This window comes from Canis lupus, chromosome 12 (genome assembly GCF_003254725.2).
Source record: "Canis lupus dingo isolate Sandy chromosome 12, ASM325472v2, whole genome shotgun sequence".
NCBI lineage: Eukaryota > Metazoa > Chordata > Mammalia > Carnivora > Canidae > Canis > Canis lupus.
Window position 1 is genome coordinate 31845907 of NC_064254.1, and position 23848 is coordinate 31869754.

General features: G+C 35.6%; 1 protein-coding gene across 4 annotated transcripts in view; it reads left to right on the forward strand.

Moving 5' to 3' along the window:
* Positions 1-23848, forward strand: part of ADGRB3 (adhesion G protein-coupled receptor B3) — a 717179-nt gene that overhangs the window by 314326 nt on the left and 379005 nt on the right. For all 4 annotated transcript variants that reach the window (XM_025444944.3, XM_025444946.3, XM_025444947.3 and 1 more), the window contains 2 exons: positions 9019-9120; positions 9492-9598. In XM_025444944.3, coding sequence (XP_025300729.1) covers positions 9019-9120; positions 9492-9598 — 209 coding nt within the window. The remainder of the gene's footprint in view (positions 1-9018; positions 9121-9491; positions 9599-23848) is intronic.

A 23848-nucleotide genomic window follows, 5' to 3' on the forward strand; every position in this document is an offset into this window, starting at 1 on the left:
TGATGATGCACAGTTATCCTCAACAGTTCCTACGCTAATATAAAAAGGCAAATAAATGCAATTCTCTAGCAGAAACACCAAGTGTACCCCAATATAAAACTGTCTCACATTAAGTTAGCAAATTGTTATTTAGAACTATTCCTCATATTAAAAAAAGAAAGAACTATTCCTCACAATTAGTGTTAGCTATCTTTAAAAAAAAAATTAATCTTGTTGACAGGTTGGAACTACAGTGACCTTGTCTGCTTAAATTGCAATACAAGATTAAAACTAGGTTAATCAGATTTTTTCCACGGTGTGTATGTAAAAAACACTATCTAATCCTCAAACAGGCAATGCAACACACATTGTCTCCTAATGAATTTAAAGTTTATGGTTTGCTACCTTTGAGACTTAGAGACAAATTCTTGCAAAATATATAAATGCCTTGTTAACCACTACAACAAATCTTGCTGAGAGTGTAAGATTCTCAGAGAATGGACTGAGAGACTTGTTTGATTGACAAGGGTCTACGGACCACCTCCTCGTGGAGTGATTTCTCTATGCTTTAGTCTCTTCGTGTTTAAAAAGAGATTTAATAATTGTATCTACTTCATTCTTATGAGAATGAGATGAATTTAAAAATGTAATGCACTTGAAAGAGTGCCTAAGTCATAGTGATACATGCATATTGCTGTTATAATTGTACATTCTTTCAACCTGACACTGATAAAAACCATTTCTATGTGAGAAATGTTATTACAAAACACGTTCGATAAGCGCCCTTCTTTTCCCCTAAGACCTAAGCAGCACCATGAATTCTTTACATGAGTGTGTTCCCTGCTGAAATTAGAGCTGTAAGCTGTGTGAGCACATAGACTATCTCATTCACCTCTGTGTCCCTCAGCATAGGGAATTCCCAAAACATAAGAATTAATGAATTGCCAGCCAGTGAAATCTGAAATTGGGGTCATGGGTAGTGCATTTTTTTTTATTTTTTCTTTCTCTTTTTCTCTTTTTCTTTCTTTTTTTCCCTTGCATGCCAACTCTACAGTGTAGAATCAATTTCTCTTTAATGCTGAAATTCTAGCATAGGGGTGAAAACTAATTTTCCACATCAAATTGATTTAAGCCCTGTATAATTTTTGCTATTTTTAAGAGACAGAAAATCAGTTTGAATAGACAGATTAACAGCTAATCACTAAGTAATTGCTACCTTGTTTTAAGACAGCATGCTAACTACATACTTGTGACTTCAAGTACCGTTGTATCTTACAAATGGGTTTTTATAATCTTCACACTAGTGATAGCAAACAGTGGCATCTTGCAGCTGATGAACAGAGTTGCTGTTCCATTTTGCTAAGGCTTAAAAAATAAGCCCTTCATATTACCCTACAATAATATGCTTTTATTTTGAGCATAGGGATGTAAGCTAATTATGTATTTTCTAATTTACAAAATATACATAGTATTGAAGAAGAAACAACAGCACAAATCTGTCTCTTTAGCTTACGTTTTTGTCTTGAGCATTAGCTCTGTAACCAACTGCCTTTTCTATAATATCAAGAGTTGCTCATATACCTCAAACTCAAAACTATTTTCAGCATATTCCCTCCCAACTGGTATCTTCCTCACCCGCTCTAACTGAAGCTGGATGGAGCACAGCCAGCCCTTTTCCTGGAAACCCAACTTTCATCTTTTATTTCTCTCTCTTCTTCACCCTCTATGTGCAGCCATGGAGCTGAGCGCATTTTCTGTACTAGATATTTTTTAATTCACCCCCTTCCAGTTGCCACTTCCTGTGATACCATGCCCCTTCCCTAACTATCCCATTTAGGTTGTCATAGGACCCCCTGACTTTAGTCTCACTTTCTTTCAATCCATTCCCCAAACTGCATGTATAGCATTCAACACATTGTAACAAATTTTGCTTGCCCTTATATTCAGACTCCTAGTTTATCTTATCATTTATCACCCCTCCGACTCCCATAATTACCCACCTCTACTTATCCCCAAATTTGTCCTCTAGCCATTCTGAAGTTTTCCCAATTTTTTGGACATACCAGTTTCTCCTTGCTGCCTGGGTCTTCCCACATGTGGTTCCCAAGGCACACTTTTCCCTTCCTCACTGGCCAACTCCTACTTATCCTTTACACTTCAACTTGGAAATTTCTTTTGGAAATCTTCCAATGACATACTTTCCCCTAAAGTATTCCTAGAGCAGCCAGGACTTCTCAGATCACAGTGGGCATCCCACTGTATTATAATTTCTCCCCTTATTGTCTCCATCACCATCATGGAAGTTGAGAGACCTTGACTATTCTTGTTTGTTTTCTTCCCATGCAGTATCTTATAAAGTAATTGGCACATTATGGGTGCTTAGTAAATATCTGTGGAATGAATGAATTCCACAAGTGGCACTTTTGAGAGCCCAAAAAGTTTCCTCCTGGGGGCTTCACAAGCCTAAGATGGAAGAAAATAAAATTGTATTATAATATATGGGCTGTTTTGCTTTTGGTATGAGCACAAGTACACTTATTTTCTGGAGTAAACTTTTTATGAATATAATCTTCAATGGATGCCAAATCACCTTTGTCAAAATATTTAAAGCAGAAGTGGGATTTGACATTGCTACTAAAAAGCTGAAAATCCTGCAAATTTGCAAATTTGAATCTATGATTCCCTGTCATCTTCCTTTCTTAGTATTTGTGTACTGTGTCTCTCCATCTACAATGGAGAGAAGCACAATGAATCCAAAGCTTTATGAATTGATGGTGGAGAAAAACAAAGTTTGTTGACCTCTTTAAGTTTAAAAAATTACTGTGATTTTGTTTGTTTGCTAGTTTTGTGTTTTGGTCTGGGTGAGGGAGACCATACTGACTGTCATTAGGTAAATAGGAATTAATAATTGAGTACTGTGGTTGGATATATACAGATCACACTAGAGAATTCTGGCCAAGATTCCATGGACTCTTGCCAAGTCAGTCATAGCCCTATGAAAGTCAACTTTTGTCAATACCTGGTACCCTGGAAAACCCATTTTTGCTAATTTTTTAAGAAAACTATAGTAGTTCAACTCCCTCTCTTACTTTTCCTAAGTGAACATTCCTACCTATGCTGCTACTTACACACACACATACACTTACACACACTGTCCACTGTTCCTTGCAGAATCATCCTCATTCTCTGTCATCTTAAGTACTGAGGTAATGGAAAAAGAGATTTTTTAGGAAATATTTGGTAATTGTTAGTTTAAAATATATGTCTATAGTTAATCCATCTATCATTTACTAGACTTGTAAGTACTATGTGCTCTAGGAGTGAAACAAAACAGAAAAACTATTGTCTTCATGGTGCACATTCTAGCAGGAGAAAGCAATAAACAAACACATAATAATTATGCAAAATAAGAAAATTAGAAAAAAAGGTGTATGAGTTATAAGGTTAACAGGCATTTTGGATGAAAATAAAACAGAAGGTATGTGAGTTTTTGAGAGAAGTCAGGAAATCCCTGAAAAGGCAAGATTTCACCAAAGATTAAAGGCAGTGCAGACACAAACCATGCAGACATTTGGGCAAGAGAGGGAGGGACATCCTGGAAAGAAAGAGCAAGTGTACAAGCTCTGAGGTTGAAGCCTTCCTGGAGTATCAGAGAAGCATCAAAGGGGTCAGTGTATGGGGGCAGGGGTGCTGAATGTGGAGAGGATGGAAGTTGAGGTAAGATGTCTGATTGAAAGGCCTTGTAAGTGAGGCTGGTTTTGTCACTAAACGTCGTACTTACTGGAAAAGAAGAAATTTTCTTTTTTCCCAAGTACTGTACCTTTAAATATATATATTATATATTATAATTATAATATATATTTAATATATATTATAATATAAAAATATATATATATATTAAAAAGGCGCTGACCCATATATTCCCCAGCTGACAATTACTACTTCTGCCCACCTTAATTTTGAACTTCATCAGTTTCAGCTGCGAGCCCGGTAAACATTTCACCCTGTTGGCCCACCTGTGCCATCTAGTGGTTAACGCTTGCAATTACCAGAGCTTCTGACCAGCCGGCCGACGGTGGGGGAAGGGCGCAGGGAAGGAGGCTGATTTTTGGCAGAATAACAATAGGTGTGAAGAGTTTTCTGAACCCACAACAGAGGAATGAGGAAGTCTAGGGTGCAAATAGTTTCTTCATTGGTTTGGGTCAAGATTAAATCAGAAAGAAAAATGAATGCTCTGGCAACTCTTTTTATGAAATGTTTTTCAAATTTCATCATGGAACTAAAGAAAATTGTAGTTTAAAAACATTGACAAACGGAATAAAATACAAGTGAAGTGAAAGTGAAGGATTACAAATAAAGTTTTAAGGAGAAAGATATTGAACAGAAGGTGGATGTGTAGATGGAACAAAAAAAAAGAATAATTAAGTGTAAAGTTTCTAATAGCTTAATTAATGGTGTACCTTTATTAAAAATAGACTAGCTGTTTTACATAGAATTCAATTATGTCATAAACTATGTATAATGTAGTTTGTGAGTTTTAACATTTATTATGATTTTCCTCTTTTTCGTATTCTAAAGTAGTTTTGGTTCACATTTATGGAAACACAGGAGAATGTGTGACCTGGTGTGGAATATTTGGAGGATGAGAATTAATTCTGTGCGGCTGATGTATAGGAGTATAAATATGAACCATAACCAGAATGCTAGCTTAGAGCTTGCTAGAAGGGCCTTTATTTATCACAGAGAGCATAGTTATCTTTATCCTGTCAGTATTGGAGAACCATGGAAAGGGTTTAAGCAGCAAGTTATGGGATTAAGCTTCATTTTGGAGATTACTTTGTTAATATGGCATGAAAATTGGATTAAAGGTAGAAGATACTAGAGAATAAATAGTTCCACTTTATGCCCAGTTCTCCAGCTCAGAAATCAGGCAATATTCTTCATTCCCCACATCATTTAGTCTACTACTTTCTAAATTTATCTGTGCCTACCCTTTCTTTTTTTTTTTTTTAAAGATTTTATTTATTTATTCATGAGAGAGAGATAGAGAGAGGCAGAGGGAGAAGCAGGCTCCATGCAGGGAGCCTGACATGGGACTCGATCCCGGGTCTCCAGGATCATCCCCTGGGCCAAAGGCAGGCACTTAACCACTGAGCCACCCAGGGATCCTCCCCTTTCTTCATCTGTAGTCTAAAGATCCTACCTAAAGCCACCATCGTCTCAGCACTGAAGGACTGCATTAACCTCTTCAATTGTCTTGCCCTACCTACTACTCTCCCATCCCTTTTGCCCAGAGAAAGCAAGCTGATCTTTTTATTTTTTGCTTTAATTTTTTTAATTTAAATTTATTTTTTTATTTTTTTTAATTTTATCTATTTATTCATGAGACACACACACACACACACACACACACACATACACACACACGCACAGAGGCAGAGACACAGGCAGAGGGAGAAGCAGGCTCCCCACAGGGAGCCTGATGTGAGACTCGATCCAAGGTCTCCAGGAACAGGCCCTGGGCCGAAGGCGGCGCTAAACCGCTGACCCACTCAGGCTGCCCTAATTTATTTATTTATTTATTTTTATTTTTATTTTTTAAGATTTTATTTATTTATTTATTCATGAAAGACGGAGAGACAGAGAGAGAGAGAGGCAGAGACACAGGCAGAGGGAGAAGCAGGCTCCATGCACCGGGAGCCCGACGTGGGATTCGATCCCGGGTCTCCAGGATCGCGCCCTGGGCCAAAGGCAGGCGCTAAACCGCTGCGCCACCCAGGGATCCCAGGCTGCCCTAATTTAAATTTAATAAATTAACATATGATGTACTATTGGTTTCAGTAGTAGAGGTCAGTGATTCATCAGACTTATATAACACCTAGTACTCATTACGTCACGTGCTCTCCTTAATGTCCATCACCCAAACCGATCTTCTTAAAATTAAAAATTGAATTATGTTGATATTTTGTTTAACCCTTAGTAGCTGCCTGTAGGTCCCTGCAGGCACTACTGTTAGCCTGTCCACCAGCCCATCACTCCATACTCCTAAAATTCTTCCCTCCAACTCCACTGCTCTGAGGCCCCAACCTCTTCTCTGCTCCAGGCCTTTGTACATACAGTTCACTCTGCCTACAGCACTTGCTGCACTCCAGGCAGCCAGCCAGTCACAGTAAAGTGTCACTTCCTCCAAGAAGCCTTTCTCCGTTCTTCAAATTTTAGATTGAAATAACATTCTGTAGTTCCTATTTGCAGAGCTTATCATAATTGTCCTCATGTAATGGTATGTTCAATTGCTTGACCTTCTGCCTCCTCCCTTTGACTGGAAGCTCCAAGAGGCTGAGAGTGCTGCTCTCATACACCACTGACTCTCCCTAGAACAGAGCATAGCACAGGTCAGGTAAATGCTGAGTGAACCAATGAGGTTCTCCCCCCTCACTAAGACCTCCTGCCCCCATCATAGACTGGATAAGTTGAAGAGGTCAGAAGGGCACACTTGGCTCCTGAAGGGGGAGGGGTGGTGATGATGCCCCCCATCCCTCTCCTCCTCCATTCATCCACTCCTTTACTTAGTTTTTCCTCTAGAACCAACACATAATAAAAAGAATGTTTAGAATCTTAAATAATAATAATATCATGATTAATCTTAAATAATAATAGTTATATAACTATATATAATTATATTAATTATATAATAATAATTATTATTATTTATCTCTCTGTTGCCTATTTCCCCATGTGGTAAAGGAGACTACTAATCTCTACCTCATAAGATTATTGGGGAAGGTTAAATGAGTCCATGCATGTAAGACTTTTAATACTCACTATTATTACTATTACTATTATTAATACATTGAAATTATCTAAGGAAAGCATTTAACAAAGGAAAAATTTGGGCATGGATGATTCTGCAAAGGACATAGGGGCCAAGGACCAAGAAAGAACTGTCCAAGTGTCTGGTGGAGCCCTGAGAGAGAATAATAGCTTTTTAGAACCCCAAAGAAAGTATTCTCAAGGAGGAGGGAGAAGTCAGAGTATAAAGCACTGTGGTGACAGTCCAGTGAGTGATGACTGAGATGAGTGCATTAGGTGTGGCCCTTAGGAGATCACTGGTGGGGTAAAGTGGAAATATATTGTGAAAATGGGGCTGGCAAAGGTTGAATTATCTGCTAAACCATCCACCAAACGAAGATTCCCTAAATTGGAAACTGTTCCTAAATATTTTAATGGGCACCTAGATGATATATATATATATATATATAAACTCAGCATGAGAACAATTACCTTGAATAATTGCAAGTAGCAAAGAAGATATGCAGGAAGTCAAAGCAAAGGCTACTGAGGAGTTAGGATTCTAGACTCTAGTCCTGTTGATTCCTCCACCAGCTCAGTCGCCTTGAACAAGCCTCTTTAGGGCCTTGGTGCCCTCATCTGTAAAGAAGGAAATGGAATAGGTGATTTTCAGTGTCACTTTCAGTTCTAAAATGCCCACATGTTTAAACCATTCATCTTATCTTGTCTTACATGTCCAGGCTGTGACAGGGGACAGGAGAGCTCAGGCTGGCCTGGCCCTTTCCCAGGACCCAAGAGCATGATTTGCCATGGAGTCTGCTGGGCCTACAACTAGTGATGATTAATAGAGGTGGAGTTATCATAAATCAAAAATAAAAAATTATAAAATGTTTAAAAATCACACACAAAAATAATATAACTCACATGAAGGTAGGGACAGCCCCTCCAATATGGCAAGAATAGAAATAGCAGAAGAATAAATGAAGGGTTGCATCAGCTACCACCAGCCAAACACCTGTAACCACCCCCTTCCACACTGACCATGGAGATTAGCAAGCTGAGAACCCCTCTGCCCATTTTGTCTGATCCCCACCCCCACGAAGAGCAAATGTTTCTGCCCCTGCTACCCCAGATTAAAAAAAAATATTATTTCAAGATTATAATTTCTTAAATTGTATTCTTGCCCACTAATAATTATAATATATCCTAATGATCTCATGAATTTGGAAGTAGAATCAGTGCCTGTTGATTATGATCAGCATGGATTAAATCATATATTGTCCTCAAAGGAAGAAATCTCTCCCAGGAAGTCACACTCATGTATATTCCTATGAGGTACTTATTTTTTTGGTCCTTATTTACTTATTAAAGGTTTTGATATATTCAAATATTGATTCATTTGTTTATTCAATTTTGAACAACTTCTATGTGCCAGACAAACCTTTAGGTGCAGGATACAAAGATGAGAAGACAAGATGCCAAGCAAGTAGGGAAAACAAATATGTGAACACATCCATGACTGTTCTGTGTGAAAAGCACAAGAGTAGGTGTCTAGAGAAAGGAGTATGTTCTATCCAGGAGCAAATTGTATTGACAGCAAGATGTTTAGATCCGGTATAGACAGACTTTACAAAGCCTTTGGCTTCCTATTAAAATATTTCTGGTAAACGTCTGTTATTCTTGAAATTCCCTTTAACTTTATCATCTCAGTAATTAAATTGAATTTTTGAAAATATGAAGGCCAAAAGATCAAATCAGTTTATTTTTATATGATGTAGTCTGATTGACATCATTGCTCTTGGAGGAAGAATAAAAAGTTACATATTTTTGCCCTTTATGTTTACTTGTCTTAACACTTAGAGTTAATAATTCTAATATGGCTTTCAGTTTATTGGAAATCATTTTATTGCACAATATTTCAAAACATTATGAATATTGGAAAGATTTTTGATTTATGTGCTTGAATGTAATGTTCAATTTATAAGCAAATTCAAATGTCTTTTTAAAAAAGTCTCCACAGTATGCACTTTGAAAAGAAAAGAACATTTTTGTGAAGATTTTGAAGATAATGAAATGAAACCTGGTGGTTTTTTTGTTTATAAAGACATCACTAAGATTTCAGCAAATGATACACGTTAAGGAAAATAAAAGAGCTCTGCAGATAGAGAGATGCATTTGAGGACCGTTTATTGCCAATATTTACAAAAACAAGCACTGCTGGCATTTGAATCCCTCTGTTTTAAATTGCAGCACCTTATGAAATATGCCCAGAGGATTATCTGATGTCGATGGTGTGGAAAAGGACCCCGGCAGGTGACTTGGCATTCAATCAGTGCCCGCTGAATGCCACAGGTAAAGTATGACGACCCACCCAAACCTACCCGATGATCACCATCCACGAACAGCATGCTATGGTTGCTTATGAAGTCATGCTTTTGTCCTCTATGCAAGATAAATCTGCCCAATAAGCAATTCATAAAGTAATTTTAGTAAAGTGCTTCATAGATGGAGCCAATGAAGAGACCTAGAAATTATTGCTAATGCAATGGTTTCTCTGTGTGATTCACATGGGCTATAAAAATCATCAGCGTAATATTTTCATATGCATGTTTTTTTAAGGCAACAGAATGTACAAACCCAATGCTTTTAGCCTGCCTCCCAATGATATGATGCCTTCTAGCATCTCTGTTATAAAGCTTCTCTCTGTTCTTTGTGACTCTCAGGCACCACTAGCAGACGCTGCTCTCTCAGCCTTCATGGAGTGGCCTTCTGGGAACAGCCGAGCTTTGCAAGATGCATATCAAATGAGTACAGACACTTGCAGCATTCAGTAGGTGCAAAGCCAGCTTTAGTACTTGCTCTGTTTCTCTTTTTTCTCATGATCGCTGTGTGAGAATTTAACCTTCTGCTTTCTAATCAAATCAGCCAAAATCTCTGAAAAAATGCCTGAAGGAAAAAGTGATGTGACAGAAAGCTGATTTTTAGAAGTCAGTGCTAAACTCTTTCATTCCTAGGATTTGGCTTTTTACGGATCCTGCTATTTAAATGAAAGAATTCCTTTTCGAGTGGGGACAAGGCCTGACCAAAATTTATTATTCAGTTTTATCTATAGGAGTTACACTGTATAACATGATCAGCGTAACTGTGTATGAAATAGCATATAAGAGTGACTTCAAAATACCATACATTTTTAAATTATGTTCCTTAACATTTTAGTACTTGGGAAATGATAAGCTGTGTCACTTAGGTATCAAATTTCTTCCTGCATTTTGACATTAAGACATTGAAAGAATGACAATGTGATTGCACCAATTAATTACTTGCAAAAGATTAAGTGGGCCAAATTTCTCAAAAATAGCCCCTCTGTTCCCACACATCATTGAATTATTCAAAAAATATGATGTATGAATATTTTGAGCACAGATAAATTTTGCTTGATTATTTATTGCAAGTCATTGTCATTATTGGAGACTATTGTCATTTCATCCTGACAATCAGGAGGAACTCCATCAATGTATAAAAACTGAATAAACATTGTGGGGTTTATAACAGATATGATCATGAACCAGCTGGAAAGGTGAACATTGACAAGGATGATGTTTAATTTTAAAAACTTTAAGTTTTGTTGAGATTATGTTTTCTTTTAACTTTTTTACTGTCACCCACATATATACACAATTCTTTTTTTTTTTTTAGAAAAATCTAAAGAAGATTCTTCCTTGTAGATGGAGATTTAGCTCATACAATAATTACTCATACTGATGAAGTAAATATACTTGATTATTAAAAAAACAAAAAAATCACATTAAAAAATCCAAAAACAAAATGCTAATATGTTTACTTACCAAATCAGTAATAGTAATTGAATTGATAATTATGTAACTACTCAGAACCTTATTCCTATTATTAATACATATATAGATGTACACATACATATACATATGGGTGTTACACAGAAATACTGACCTACTACATGTCAATATATGCTGGATACACACAAATACCTATATTTAATAATATATATTTATGTGTATATCAGTAATTGACATTTGGCTTCACTGAGCCTTATTTCTGTCAAAATTGAAATGTGTGTGTATATGTATGTATACACATACATACACATGTATACACATACACATACATATACACACATATATATACACATATATACACAGAGAATATAATATGTAGCTTTGTTTTATGATATAAAATGTAAGAATATGAAATGTAAAATTTCTTTTACTAATAACTGTCAATACTCAGACCAATATATTTAAGAATTAAGATTAACCAAAAATGTCCTTATGAATTTAATTTTTCTCTAATTATAGACATTCAACTTTGTCTATTTAATCCTAATAATATCCATATTCAACTCTTGTTAATCCAGTAATGAATGGAAATAATTGCATATATTAAGTAAATCATAAATCAATTCTTATAAATTTTTTAATAAGAAATATCACTTGCTTGCAGAAAGATTTTACTTTCTAAATTCAGTGCTTTATATAGTAATATTTATTTGCTTTTTTAACATTTTATTTATTTATTCATGAGAGACAGAGAGAGGGGGAGGCAGAGGTAGAGGGCAGAGGTAGAGGGAGGCAGAGCAGGGAGTCTGATGTAGGGCTCCATCCTAGGATCCCGGGATCATGACCTGAGCCGAAGGTAGATGCTCAACTGACTGAGCCACCCAGGCACCTCTAAATAGTAATATTTAAATGAGTTTGCAGTCTGTGAGTACAGATCAACTGATAATGAACAGAAACAGAAACACTCTGTGAAATAGAAGAATTGATCTCAAATTGTGAATTCCATAGAAATCATTCAATCAATAATTTGACAGCCAATGCATCTATGCCTTTGCTGACTGGCATACATAAATCAAATGCATGATATTGTAGAATAAAAAGTAGTGTGTGTATTCAGCTCCTACAAAGTACTAGACAGGCACCAGGGCACTTTGATGAACCAATTCCAATGCTCAAAATACACAAGGTGGATATCCCTGCATTGGCTTATTTACAAAGAATCTGAAAATCTACAGGAGAACAATCCAGTTTTGTGAGGCAAAGAATGAACGTTGTGGAGGTACAATTGTTCCAAAGCTTAACATCTTTTCTAGAGGCCATGCTACCTCCTGAACTTTTGATTTGAAACCATCTGCCCTAAATTCTGGTAGTGGGGGCAGATTCAGGTTTTGTGTTTTTCAGAAAAGTCCTGTGATCTCAAGTCTTGGTTTATTTGCAAAATGAAGCTGGTAGCATCATCTTAACATCTCTGGAGATTTTAGAGAAAAGCAAATGATATACCATATATGTGAAATGCTTACAGATTCTAAAAGATCTTTGTAACCAGGAGGTATTAATATCTACATGTACGGAAAATACATCGAATTAAAATATTATCTCAAAAAGAGTAAAATTTTAGAACTGAACATATTATTAATGTGAACTGTACATGTGGAAAAATATAAATAGATACAGATGGAGGAGTAGATAGGAAGGCAGATAGATGAGTGGTTAGAAGATGGGTATATAAGATTGATGTTACACGTATTATCACAAATGAATTATGGTTATATACACATACAGAAATATACACACACTTTCATATGCATACATACACACATCTAGTACTTGCCTATGGGTCATGATTTTCTTTACATATTTAGGGAAGTATAGGACAAATCTGTGCCTTAAATGATACTTACCTGATACATCAACTTAATCATGTGTATTCTAATAAGTCAACTGGAGATGGAAATAAAGCCAACTTCGCTTCATACTCTTACTCCTGTTGCTTCTCATGCTTTGTCTGAGTAGCAAAGCTAGATAGTACTTGTGATAAAAAATAGTTCTGATGCCATAAAGTCTAAAATTACTTTGAAGTCTCTGTATCTTCTCCTTTAGTAGAATATTATTTCACAATTTAATTGTTCTATTTTCTTTAAGAGATTTCATTTTTGCCCCCTTTCTACTTATAAAACTCATTAAATGTTGTTACCTACTACAGAGAATTACTTTAAATAGGTAGATGTTTTCCAACTCTTTTACATGTGCATATGCACATGTACAATACATGTACATATCCACATAGATTACAATATTTTAAATACCCATTTTACAAAATTATATGTAATAAACTAAGTTTGAAAGGACATTTTTTCATCGGTGAAAACATTAGTTCAGTATGTTCTGTGAACTCTCATAATTATAACCCAATTGAGGTAAACAGATGAAGTTGTTAATCAGTTTAATATATAAAATCACTAATCCGTCACACTGAACATTTAGTTTGAATTCCTTGAGGACAGAAACCATGGTTTTTTTTAATCTTTATTTCTCTACCAACGAACACAATGCTAAGCATATACTAGATATTCCGTAGATGCTTATAAAGAATGACTCTGCCACTTTTCTAATCAGTAGGAGCATAGTGGCAGCTGGAGGGTTCTCAGGTGATACACCAGACTTAATGTTCATGAATTTTAACCACATGAAATTAATAAGTATTATCCCTCATGTGGAATTTTCCTAGCCCAAAAGTATCTAGAAATGTGGAGTGATTGATGACATTATTTTATGAAATTATCTGGCCATTGCAGAGGAATTTCAATAAGCTAATAATCAGGAAGTTGTTGGAAACCTTATAAGATATAAAATTAAACATGATCCAACTGTTATTTATAAAAAAAAAACAAATCACAAATGAATGCACAAAATTTTGAAACATTGAGAGTAGAATAAACTGTAATAGGATTCTTGAAAGTCCTGTATTAGCATAATACTTCCTTTCAAATTCTGGGATATTTTCTGAATTTTATACCGTACAAAGTAGAAATAATTTTAGAATCCACTGAGAAACAGGTAGAGGAGTCGGACAAACTGAGAAAACTATTTTTTGTTACTCATAAAGCTCTTTGAAGAAGAATGAATATTGTGGGCGAAGTGGGGCAGGCAGTCTCTCCCTGGATTAAATAAACAGATCTCACTGTGTCTGGTATACCTGGGGAATCACAGACAACCTCTTCCTATCTCTCCTTTCTCTCTCTCTGAGAGAGAGTTTTTCTTGTTCTCTCTCTCCCTACTCTCTTTTACACGCATACAAATACACATACATACATGCACACACACATGCACATACACATACACTCCCCTACACTTGAACTGACAGACTCCATAGAACTGGCAGGATATATATTTCTGCATGTAGAGAGTTCTAAAATAAAAGTTGAACCAAATGTACCAATGCCTTTTCCTAAATTCATTAGGCATATGCCATTCCTCTTTCCTTGGAAGTGAGTGATGGAAGATTGAGAAAGGTCAAAGACATTGCTCTAGTGGAAGCCTTCCATATGGAAATATGAAGAGTTAGGTATAAATGTTCCCTTTTAAGTCATTGTCCCTTAAAACTCTTACTTTTCAAACCTTCATTTAACAAACAAATAAATATGGAAGTAGGAGCAGTAGTCTATCATCAAAAGGTTGACTTTGTGGAAGGGGATGTCAAAGAGCTTGAGTCCTAGTTTGAGAACTTGTTTCTCCTGTGGGTGGTTTATTAGGATAGAGAGATAGAAATAGAGATATCTTCCTTTAGGGGAGGCTTGAAGGAAGAAGGAAATACAGAGAGGGAAAGAGACCTAAAGAGACAAAGACAAAGAGAGAGACAGAGAATAGATGTACTGCTTTTTTTTTTTTTTTTGAATATTTTCTACCTTCCAGGTGAATTTTGCTCCATTGTAATAAAACTCTTCACATATAACAATTTTTGTACAATACCTCATTGCATAAATACCTAGCACACTGTCTAAAAGGATAATACTTTTTTCTTTTTTTTTTTTTTACTTTACTTTATTTTTCTTTATTTTTTTTCTTTACTTTATTTTAATTCCAGTGTAGTTAACAGACAGTGTTATATTAGTCTTAAGAATACAATATAGAGGGCAGCCTGGGTTGCTCAGCGGTTTAGTGCCGCCTTCAGCCCAAGGCCTGATCCTGGAGACCCGGGATTGAGTCCCGCAATGGAGCCTGCTTCTCCCTCTGACTCTCTGTGTCTCTTGCGAGTAAATAAATAAAATCTTTAAAAAATATAAAAAATTAAAAAAGAGTACAATATAGTGATTCAATGAGGATAATAAATTTTATTACTGCAGCTTATTTAGAGGAAAGACAATAGCCACTACAGTTTTTGCTTACAACAGATATTTATTGAGTCAAAAAATATGTAAGTCTTGTTTTTTTTAAAGAGCAATTAAGAAACAAAGATCCCAATACTATGTCCCAGCCAGCCAGGAGAACTAGCAGATGATTTTTGTGTTCAAATAGTCATTAATTAAGTGGAAGTAAGTGAACCTGAGATACAGGACTTACTTGATCTGACAGTTTTTTGTGATATAATATGGCTGGAACACAGCAGATGATGGTGAAAGCAGGGAGAAGAAGCTAAATCAGAGGTTTCTCAATCCTGGGTGAACATTATGATTGCATGGGAATTCTTTAAAAACATCAATAGTGGGGTCACCCAGGACCAATTAAATGGAACTGTTACCATAGTACACATTCAGTAAGTGTGAACTATTATTATTACTAGTTGCAACATTATTTGGGCATTCATATACACATACCTCTAATTACATGACCCCCTCCTGGAAGAGTGTAGACACCCTTGTTAAGTTCTCATGACAAGCACTGGATGCCTCTTTGTTCTTGTTGCCAAATTTCAAGTTTGTCAGAGCCCTCACTCCCAGAGCTCAGATAATTATTGAAAAACTCAACAATGCCAAGGAAAAGTTGAAGAACGTTATTTTCTTTAAAATGGAGAGAAGCCTCTTATTTTCATTCAGGAGCACAAGTTAAAGTTTTAGGATCTGAGTTCAAGCTCACAATTCCAAACTATCTAACTATGTGGTCCCGAATAAAATTCTGAGTTCACAGAGTATTCAGCAAATAACAATAACTCACATTTATTGAATGCTATCTACCCTAAAGAAGTTGATGGGGGAAAAAAAAGAAGTAAGATGTTAACTAAATATTGGAGTTCTAAGCAATTCATATGTTAAAGTTCACAGTATATTTCAAGAAGAAGACAGTGCATATTTTAGACTTTATATCCTGTACAGTCTCCATTCTAACTATTCAACTCTGCTGTCATAGCACAAGAATAGCCATAAACAATAAGTAAACATGATAATGGTCCATTAAAACTTTGTACAACAACAGGCAGTGGGCTAGATTTGACCCACAGGCTAAAGTTCACTAACTTCTGTTCTAAAATATACATTTTAAATGGTTTTTGTTTGTTTTATCTTGTTTTTTAAGATTTCAACTCTTGTAGAATTCTCCATCAAAGAATTGACAGAGACTATTTTGTCCTTTTTTCTTCTCTATTATCTTTAATAATTTAACCATAGTCATTTTAAATTACTTACCAATGAAATCTAATATCTGGATAACTTGTGAATGGGCTTATATTATTAATCACATCAACTGGCATATATACTCATTTTTATTAAGTGCCAGACATTGTGTAAAAGCACATGTAGGGTTTAGATAAGGTCAGTGTCCACTAAAAGCATTCCTCCTTTTCTTTGTTATTCATATACAGTGAGGAGCTGATACTTCAGTGCAATCAACTTTTGATCTGGGTTGAGGATGATTTGCAGTTTTAGTAAGACTATTTCTGTTTAGTCCTCCTTTCTCCACTGTGTATGTTAAAGGCTTTGGATGGAGAGCCTATGTTTGCCTATCCCATCAGCACTGAGAAATTGGATTCAGTTCTGCCCTTCAAAAGGTACCAGCTCAGTGCTTTCTGCCCAAGCAACTTCAAATTTGTTTCCAAATGCATACTTAACAAGGATGGAGAAAATTATACTCTGCATTTTAGAAGTTTTCATCTTAATTTCTCAGCTTCCTACACATTTCAAAAACTTACAAATGTCTCATGGAGAAAAATTCCAGTAAGATTTTTAGGGATCTTCAAATTTCTAATACATTTCCCTAACCCTGGGCAACTGAAAAACATTAATTTCTCTTTCTTCACTAGAGCTCCTCTTCCAGAGTTACACCTGTCCCTCATTTTTTATCCAGATTTAACAAACCCCCACACCCATGACTAAAATTGTTGGTTACCTTAGAAAGGATCTCCTTTTTCTGGAAATTTAGTTTATTTCATCCATAGCTCTCTGATGGTCTAAGGAGTATGATTTCTGTAATTTATATAGAGTTTTTCTAGTTTTAGTGGCAAAAGCATCAGCCTTAAAGGAATTACTATACTAAACCAATAAATTTCAATTGTATTATAAAAAAGAAAAAAATTAAATACATATAATAATGTTTCCTAGGAAATTTTAAAGGAATCCATTTTATAGATATATAATGAAATACTTTTCAAGGTATATTTTACATCCTTTTTTAAAACTGAAAATGTATTACTAATTATATCTATAAAAACCTAGGAGAATTTTAAGATTCTCCTAAATTATGGATTTAGTGTGACTTGGAGAAGAAATATTAGGGTTAGTTTTAGCCATTGAAATGCATGGACTTGAAACTTATTCATAGGATGATTTAATAGAATATACTTTATAGAGAATTAGGCTAATGTCAAAGGAAAAAAATCTTTATAAAAGAAAATGTACCCTATTATTCAATCATTCATCTATCCATTCAATTACCAATTAACTTATTTTAAAAATATCCACTGACCTTTATGTGCAACAGAGTGCAGGGGCCTGAAGATGAAACTTGAATGTGACACATACAAATAAAGTAGACAGGAAAAGATATATAACTACACATTGTGATATGTTGAGGAAATTAACAAAGTATCAAGGTAGGAGATAAAGTTTGGGGACTGCTTTAGATAAGAAAGTCAGGGCAGCCCCGGTGGCGCAGTGGTTTGGTGCCACCTACAGCCTGGGGTGTGATCCTGGAGACCCGGGATCGAGTCCCATGTCGGGCTCCCTGCATGGAGCCTGCTTCTCCCTCTGCCTGTGTCTCTGCCTCTCAGTCTTTCTCTCTCTCTCTCTCTCTCTCTCTCTGAATAAAATAAATAAATCTTTAAAAAAAAAAAGATAAAGAAAGGTCTCTATGAGGAGATAACATTTAAAACTGTGCCCTGAAAAATGAGATGGATCTAGACATGCAAAGAGTGAAGAGAATGAGTGCATCAAAGAATAAGAATACATTCTATTTGAGGGACTAATATTTGGAAAAACTTTGAAGTCTTTGAGGAAGAGAAAGATGATCTAGTGGCCAGAGGTAGTGAGCAAGAAGAGAATGTCATGAGATGAAGTTGGAGAACTAAGTAGGGAAAAAATAATTCTATGCTTTGAAGACCTTTGCTAGGAGTTTGAATTTTATTCTAAATACAACAGGAAGCCTTTAATAGTAAGGAATGCTGTAATTCATTATAATTAAAGATCGTCATCTGATATTCTCTAAGAATAGACTACAGGATAGCAAGACTGGAACCTGTCAAGCCTACTGCAGTAATCCAGATGAGAGATGAAGTTATCCTTCATTAAGGTTGAGTGAGCACATTTGGCTGATGGTAATGTCATTTTCGGAAATGAGGAAGGCAGGACAATAAAGAATAGTTTGAGGCAGGTGTGCTTAGGGTTTGCCAAAAGTTGTATTGTACTGAGGTTTGAAATAAAGAACTTAGAGTGCAGCTAGTCAGTTTAGTTGTGATTTTTCTCTAGCACAGTTGAGCTACTTGGACGCAGGTGCAGAGAAGGCATTTGTTGGAGCCAAAATGCTTTCCGAAGACCAGAAATATCAGCAAGCAGCACCTGGGAACTTGTTAGAAATGTAGAATTTGAAGCCATATCCCAGACCTTCTCAATCAGAATTTGCATTTTGAAAAGCTCCTCCTGTGATTCATATGTACAATAAAGTTTAAGAAGCACAGTGGTAGATTTTATCTAAGGTTGAAGTTTTGTCAGAAGAATGCAAAGAAGTAAAATGGTAAACAATGTAAAAAGAAAAGTAAAACGTAAAAAAGGTAAAATTTTGGTGGATGAATGCAAAGAAATTAAATGATTGCTGGCCAGTTCCATACCATCACAAGACATAACTGTGTTAAGGGATATCTAATTTTCCTCCATGTGGGAGGATTGTGTTACTTCATTCCTTGAAGTTAGGTATATACATGTGACTAGAATGGGCTGTGTATGAAAGTGGCCTTTGTCATGTTGCGCCTGGAAATGTTGCCAATGCAAAATCTTTCAACCTCAATCACCCTAAGCCCCTGATTGACTATGATGAACAAAGCCTTACTGAGGACCTCAGTTCATATGTAGTATGAGTGAGAAATAAATTTTTCTTTTTAGACATTGATATTTTAAAGTTGTTTATTATCACAGCATAACCTATCTCATTCTGACTGATACAATATCACAAGAACTAGGAAATTTAAGTAATGGAAATATAATTGAAAAAAACATAGAGAAATATTGGGTTACTTAATGCTCTGTCTCCCATTGAGGTGGTTCCTGGAAATTTGGGCCTCAGTCTATGATTACTATACTGCTTTGAACTCATAGCGCATGCTCTAATTCTATTTCCCAGGTCAGAATATTAATAAGAGCTTCTAGACTAAAAAAAAAAAAAAAGACTGATTTGGTATTGAGAAAAGAAATCTGATCTACCCATGTTCTTTGCTCAGGAATTGTACTTTTGACTAATTCTAGCAAAAAATTAAGGCTAATGCTAGTGTGTGTGTGTGTGTGTGTTTCCTGTTAGGTAAATTTACTATGCTCTTATTCTTTAGAAATTTACAGGTTTTACAGGGAGTTATGCATAGTGTATCCCTAATACACTTTTCTTCATCAGTTTTCTTCATGATTCAATTTATTCTTATAACAATAAATTGGAAGCCTCATAATCATGGCATACTATCTCTCACTTCAGGAACTCCTGGGGCAAGAAATTGTGATACCAAATACCCACTGGCCAAAGGTTGTTTATCCTGGATTCTTTGCAACACATACATAATTTATGCAGAAGGATTCTAGACTAAATCTCTCCATCAAATTGTCTCCAGATAAGAATTGTCTTTTCAAATTTGAACTCCTAACCCTAGGACAACTCTAAGATGAATACAACAAGCTATTTGTATCAAATACAGGCAGAATTAAGAACCATTAGTAGAGTAGAACAAAAAGTACGCTTTCTTTTCCATGCAAGATGATCTCTCTTTCCTGGAGACACCAGATAGATCTGTAAATAATTTGATACCATCATCTAATGAATGACTTTGATCTTAGAAGAATGATAGTTATGAACCAAAGCAAAGGTGTATATTTAGATTATTGTTTTACGAAAAGTTTCATGTATAATTGTCTTTTAATTGAAGCCACTTAGAGCTGTGAGAACCTTTAATATACCTTACAGATGGATTGTAGGAGTTGACGCTGAAAATAATATATAAATAAATGATGTTTAAAGTGTGTCATTTGCACAAAATGACTACGATAAACCTTTTTTTAGAATTCACACAATAGAGACAACTGTGGCTGGCAGTAGGAGGCATAGAGTGAAAAGAATAGGTTATTTCAGAAACACATCTACTCTTTAAACTATGAGCCTCACTGTATCTGTCTATATAAAGAACAAGGAGGCTTAATCCAGAACTATGAAAAGCAACTATTTTTAGACTTCAGGTTTTTTTTTCCTTTCCTTTCACTGTTGATCTTGTCAACAGTATTAAATGTGAATGACACAGAAACTTTTAAGACTTGCCCTTTAGAACAAAGATGCTCACAGAGTGCTACGGTGTGAGCAGACTAAATTACTGATAATTACAATTTTTAAAGGAAATATTAAAATTATAAACTTGAACTACTTCAATGACTAAAGTAAAAAGAAAATTAGAAAATACAACCTAAGGGAAAAAGAATCCTTGATATATCCATGGGAGAATTTTGTCTCCACTTGAATAACACTATTTACAAAGTCTTTTACAGATATTGGCAAATAGCTTTAGAACGTTTACACATTACATCCCAAAATAATGACCATTACTCAAATAATTGGCAGTACCTCAACAGCCTGGCAAGTTGCTTCAAGTCTCTTCCTTCTTGTATTCTTTTTTTCATATGAAAAAAACTATTTAGTGTCTCCTTGAAACAAACGTGATTGAGAATGATTATTTTTAAAGATTTTATTAATTTATTTATGAGAGATACACAGAGAGAGAGAGAGACAGACAGACAGACAGAGGTAGAGACACAGGCAGAGACGCAGGCAGAGGGAGAAGCAGGCTCCATGCAGGGAGCCTGAGGTGGGACTCGATCCTGGGTCTCTAGGATCAGGCCCTGGGCTGAAGGTGGAGCTAAACCACTGAGCCACCAGGGCTGCCTGAGAATGATTTTTAAATATTTAAACATTTGACTGTTTCTAACAGTTAAGCATGTAGTGGTTAAAAGTAGAAACTCCAGGGATCCCTGGGTGGCGCAGCGGTTTAGCGCCAGCCTTTGGCCCAGGGCGCGATCCTGGAGACCCGGGATCGAATCCCACGTCAGGCTCCCGGTGCATGGAGCCTGCTTCTCCCTCTGCCTCTCTCTCTCTCTCTCTCTGTGTGTGACTATCATAAAAAGAAAAAAAAAAAAAGTAGAAACTCTGAAATCCACTGCCTGAGCTTAAATCTTAGTACAATTCAAAAGCTAAATAATCCTGAGGAATGCAGTTCACAAACTAAGTCAATACTCTTTTCTGTAAAGTGTGAATAATCATGGAACCTGCAATAGTTTTTTTAAAAGTCAAATGAGGTAACTCATGTAAAACATTTTGCCTCATGCTTGTCATATTAGAGGTTCTCAGTAAGTGTTTTATCACTCTTGTAATTGTTATTCTGTTTCAAAAGGTAGCAGTTATATAACTATATCTGTAGATGTTTAAAATTTCTGAAAACATTTGCCTGTTTATATTAATTAGATATCTTTTAAAAGGTAATTGTGTCAGGGAATGTGAAAGTTCCCCATTATTGCATATTTCATTGTTTTGAATAATCATGGACTGCTATGTTTTTATCTTGTCAACTAGTGAAGTTGATGGTTACAGAAGGGAAAATCCTTCTGTAGTTTCAGTTTCATTTAGCAAGCCCTTTGAGCAGATACCTTTGTGTGCAGACAATAAGCTAGAAATTACAGGGGACACATACATGAATAAGAAACTGTAAGCCCTTTAGGAATTTATGGTCTAGTACAATAGATAAGATAAGAACACAAACACTATAATAATATAAAATAGAGCAAGAGTACTTCTATGAGTTTTGAAAGCAGAGATCATATCGTGATTGCAGTTATCTGAGAATTCAGGAAAGAGAAAGATAACAATTTGACAAATGGATTTGGAGGGAACATTTAAAGTTATAGAAAAGCCTAAGTCAGGTAGCAAAGGCAGGATCCATGGACTTTCTTTGGGAAATGGTAACTAGGTCATTCTGGTTGTTATTAAGAACCTGTAGCACTAGTAGAACAGTGGGACAGACCAAGTTGACACTTTACAGATGATACTGACTTTTGTATAAACCTTAGCAAGAATATATTTGCAAATATTGCATTGTAGCTGGGCTCAAAAGAAAAATAGGGAGATCTTTAGATACCAGAAACTTAGAAGAAGGGAAAAAAGTCTAACTAGAGCTTTTAGGGAAAATTGATGATTCCGCAACCTATGAGAATTTCAGATAATGTATGAGTCCTAGGTGCTGGAGGCTAAGATTCTAAAGCCCTTTGGAGATAACTGACAAGACCCCCTCCCACACAAACAGTGATACTATACCTTATCCCTGCAGTGAGCTGGCACTATTTTCACTGCTCTGGCCTCCCATGAGGCCTAAAAAACCTATAGGTCTAGGATGTGTCTAAGAAATATGTAGTTTATATGAGGTTTTTAGAAGTAAGAGGAAACAAATCAGATCACTTTTCAAAAACTGAAACTTGGGATCCCTGGGTGGCTCAGCAGTTTAGCTCCTGCCTTCAACCCAGGGCATGATCCTGGGGTCCCGGGATCGGGTGCCACAACAGGCTCCCTGTATGGAGGTCTGCTTCTCCCTCTGCCTGTGTCTCTACCCCTCTCTCTCTCTGTGTGTCTTAAATAAATAAATAAATAAATAAATAAATAAATAAATAAAATCTTTAAAAAAACCCTGAAACTCCTAGTCTGACCTATAAACACAAGGAATTAATATGAAAATTAGCATAAGATGATTCATCATGATTGACTTGCCTCAGGGCCCCACACTAAGAGGAACACACTCAAAACTAGTTTGTAACAACTCTTTCACAAACCAGCAGCTTGGCCTCCCAAACAATAAATGCATCTCAATAAATATGAGTTGACAATAATGACAAATATCATTAGGGAGAATCAGCAAATCAAGATCATTAGCAATGTAAGAAGTAAAAATCATAGAAAATATGAAAGGAATGATAACATTTGTTTAAACTAATATAAGAGTTTTTTAAAAAGAACAGAAAGCACAGTTAAAGAATGGAAGAATATGAAAAAGATTAAATAGAACTTCTATAAATGGAAAACATTGTCATTACAGTTAATGAAGAGAATAAATAGCCAATTAGACACAATTGAAGAAAGAACTAATAATCTGGAATTTAAGCCAGAAAGAAATCACTCAGAAGCCAGAACAGATTTATAAAAGAAAAATATGAAAGATAACTTATAAAATCAAGACAAGAACAAGAAAGTTTAGTAAGCATTTAATAGAAATGTATTCCAAAAAGAGACCACAAAGAATTGTGGGAGAGGCAGCATTCTATGAGTGAGTATATAACAATTTGATTTTTAATTGAAGACTGATAAGATACTCAGATTGAAAAAGTCCTAAATTAATAAAAGCCAATTCAAATATATGTAATCTGCATTATACTAAAGACAAAAAGAAAAAAATTAAAGCTACCACAAAAAACGAAGGGGGTTGGTAATTTACAAAAGATCAGCTATCTATATAAGAGACTTTGCACTTGCAACAAATAGGACACTAAAATCATATTATGAAAATGCTATGGAGAAAATAAAAGCATCGTTATCTAAAAGATCAATTGAAAGTGAGTATA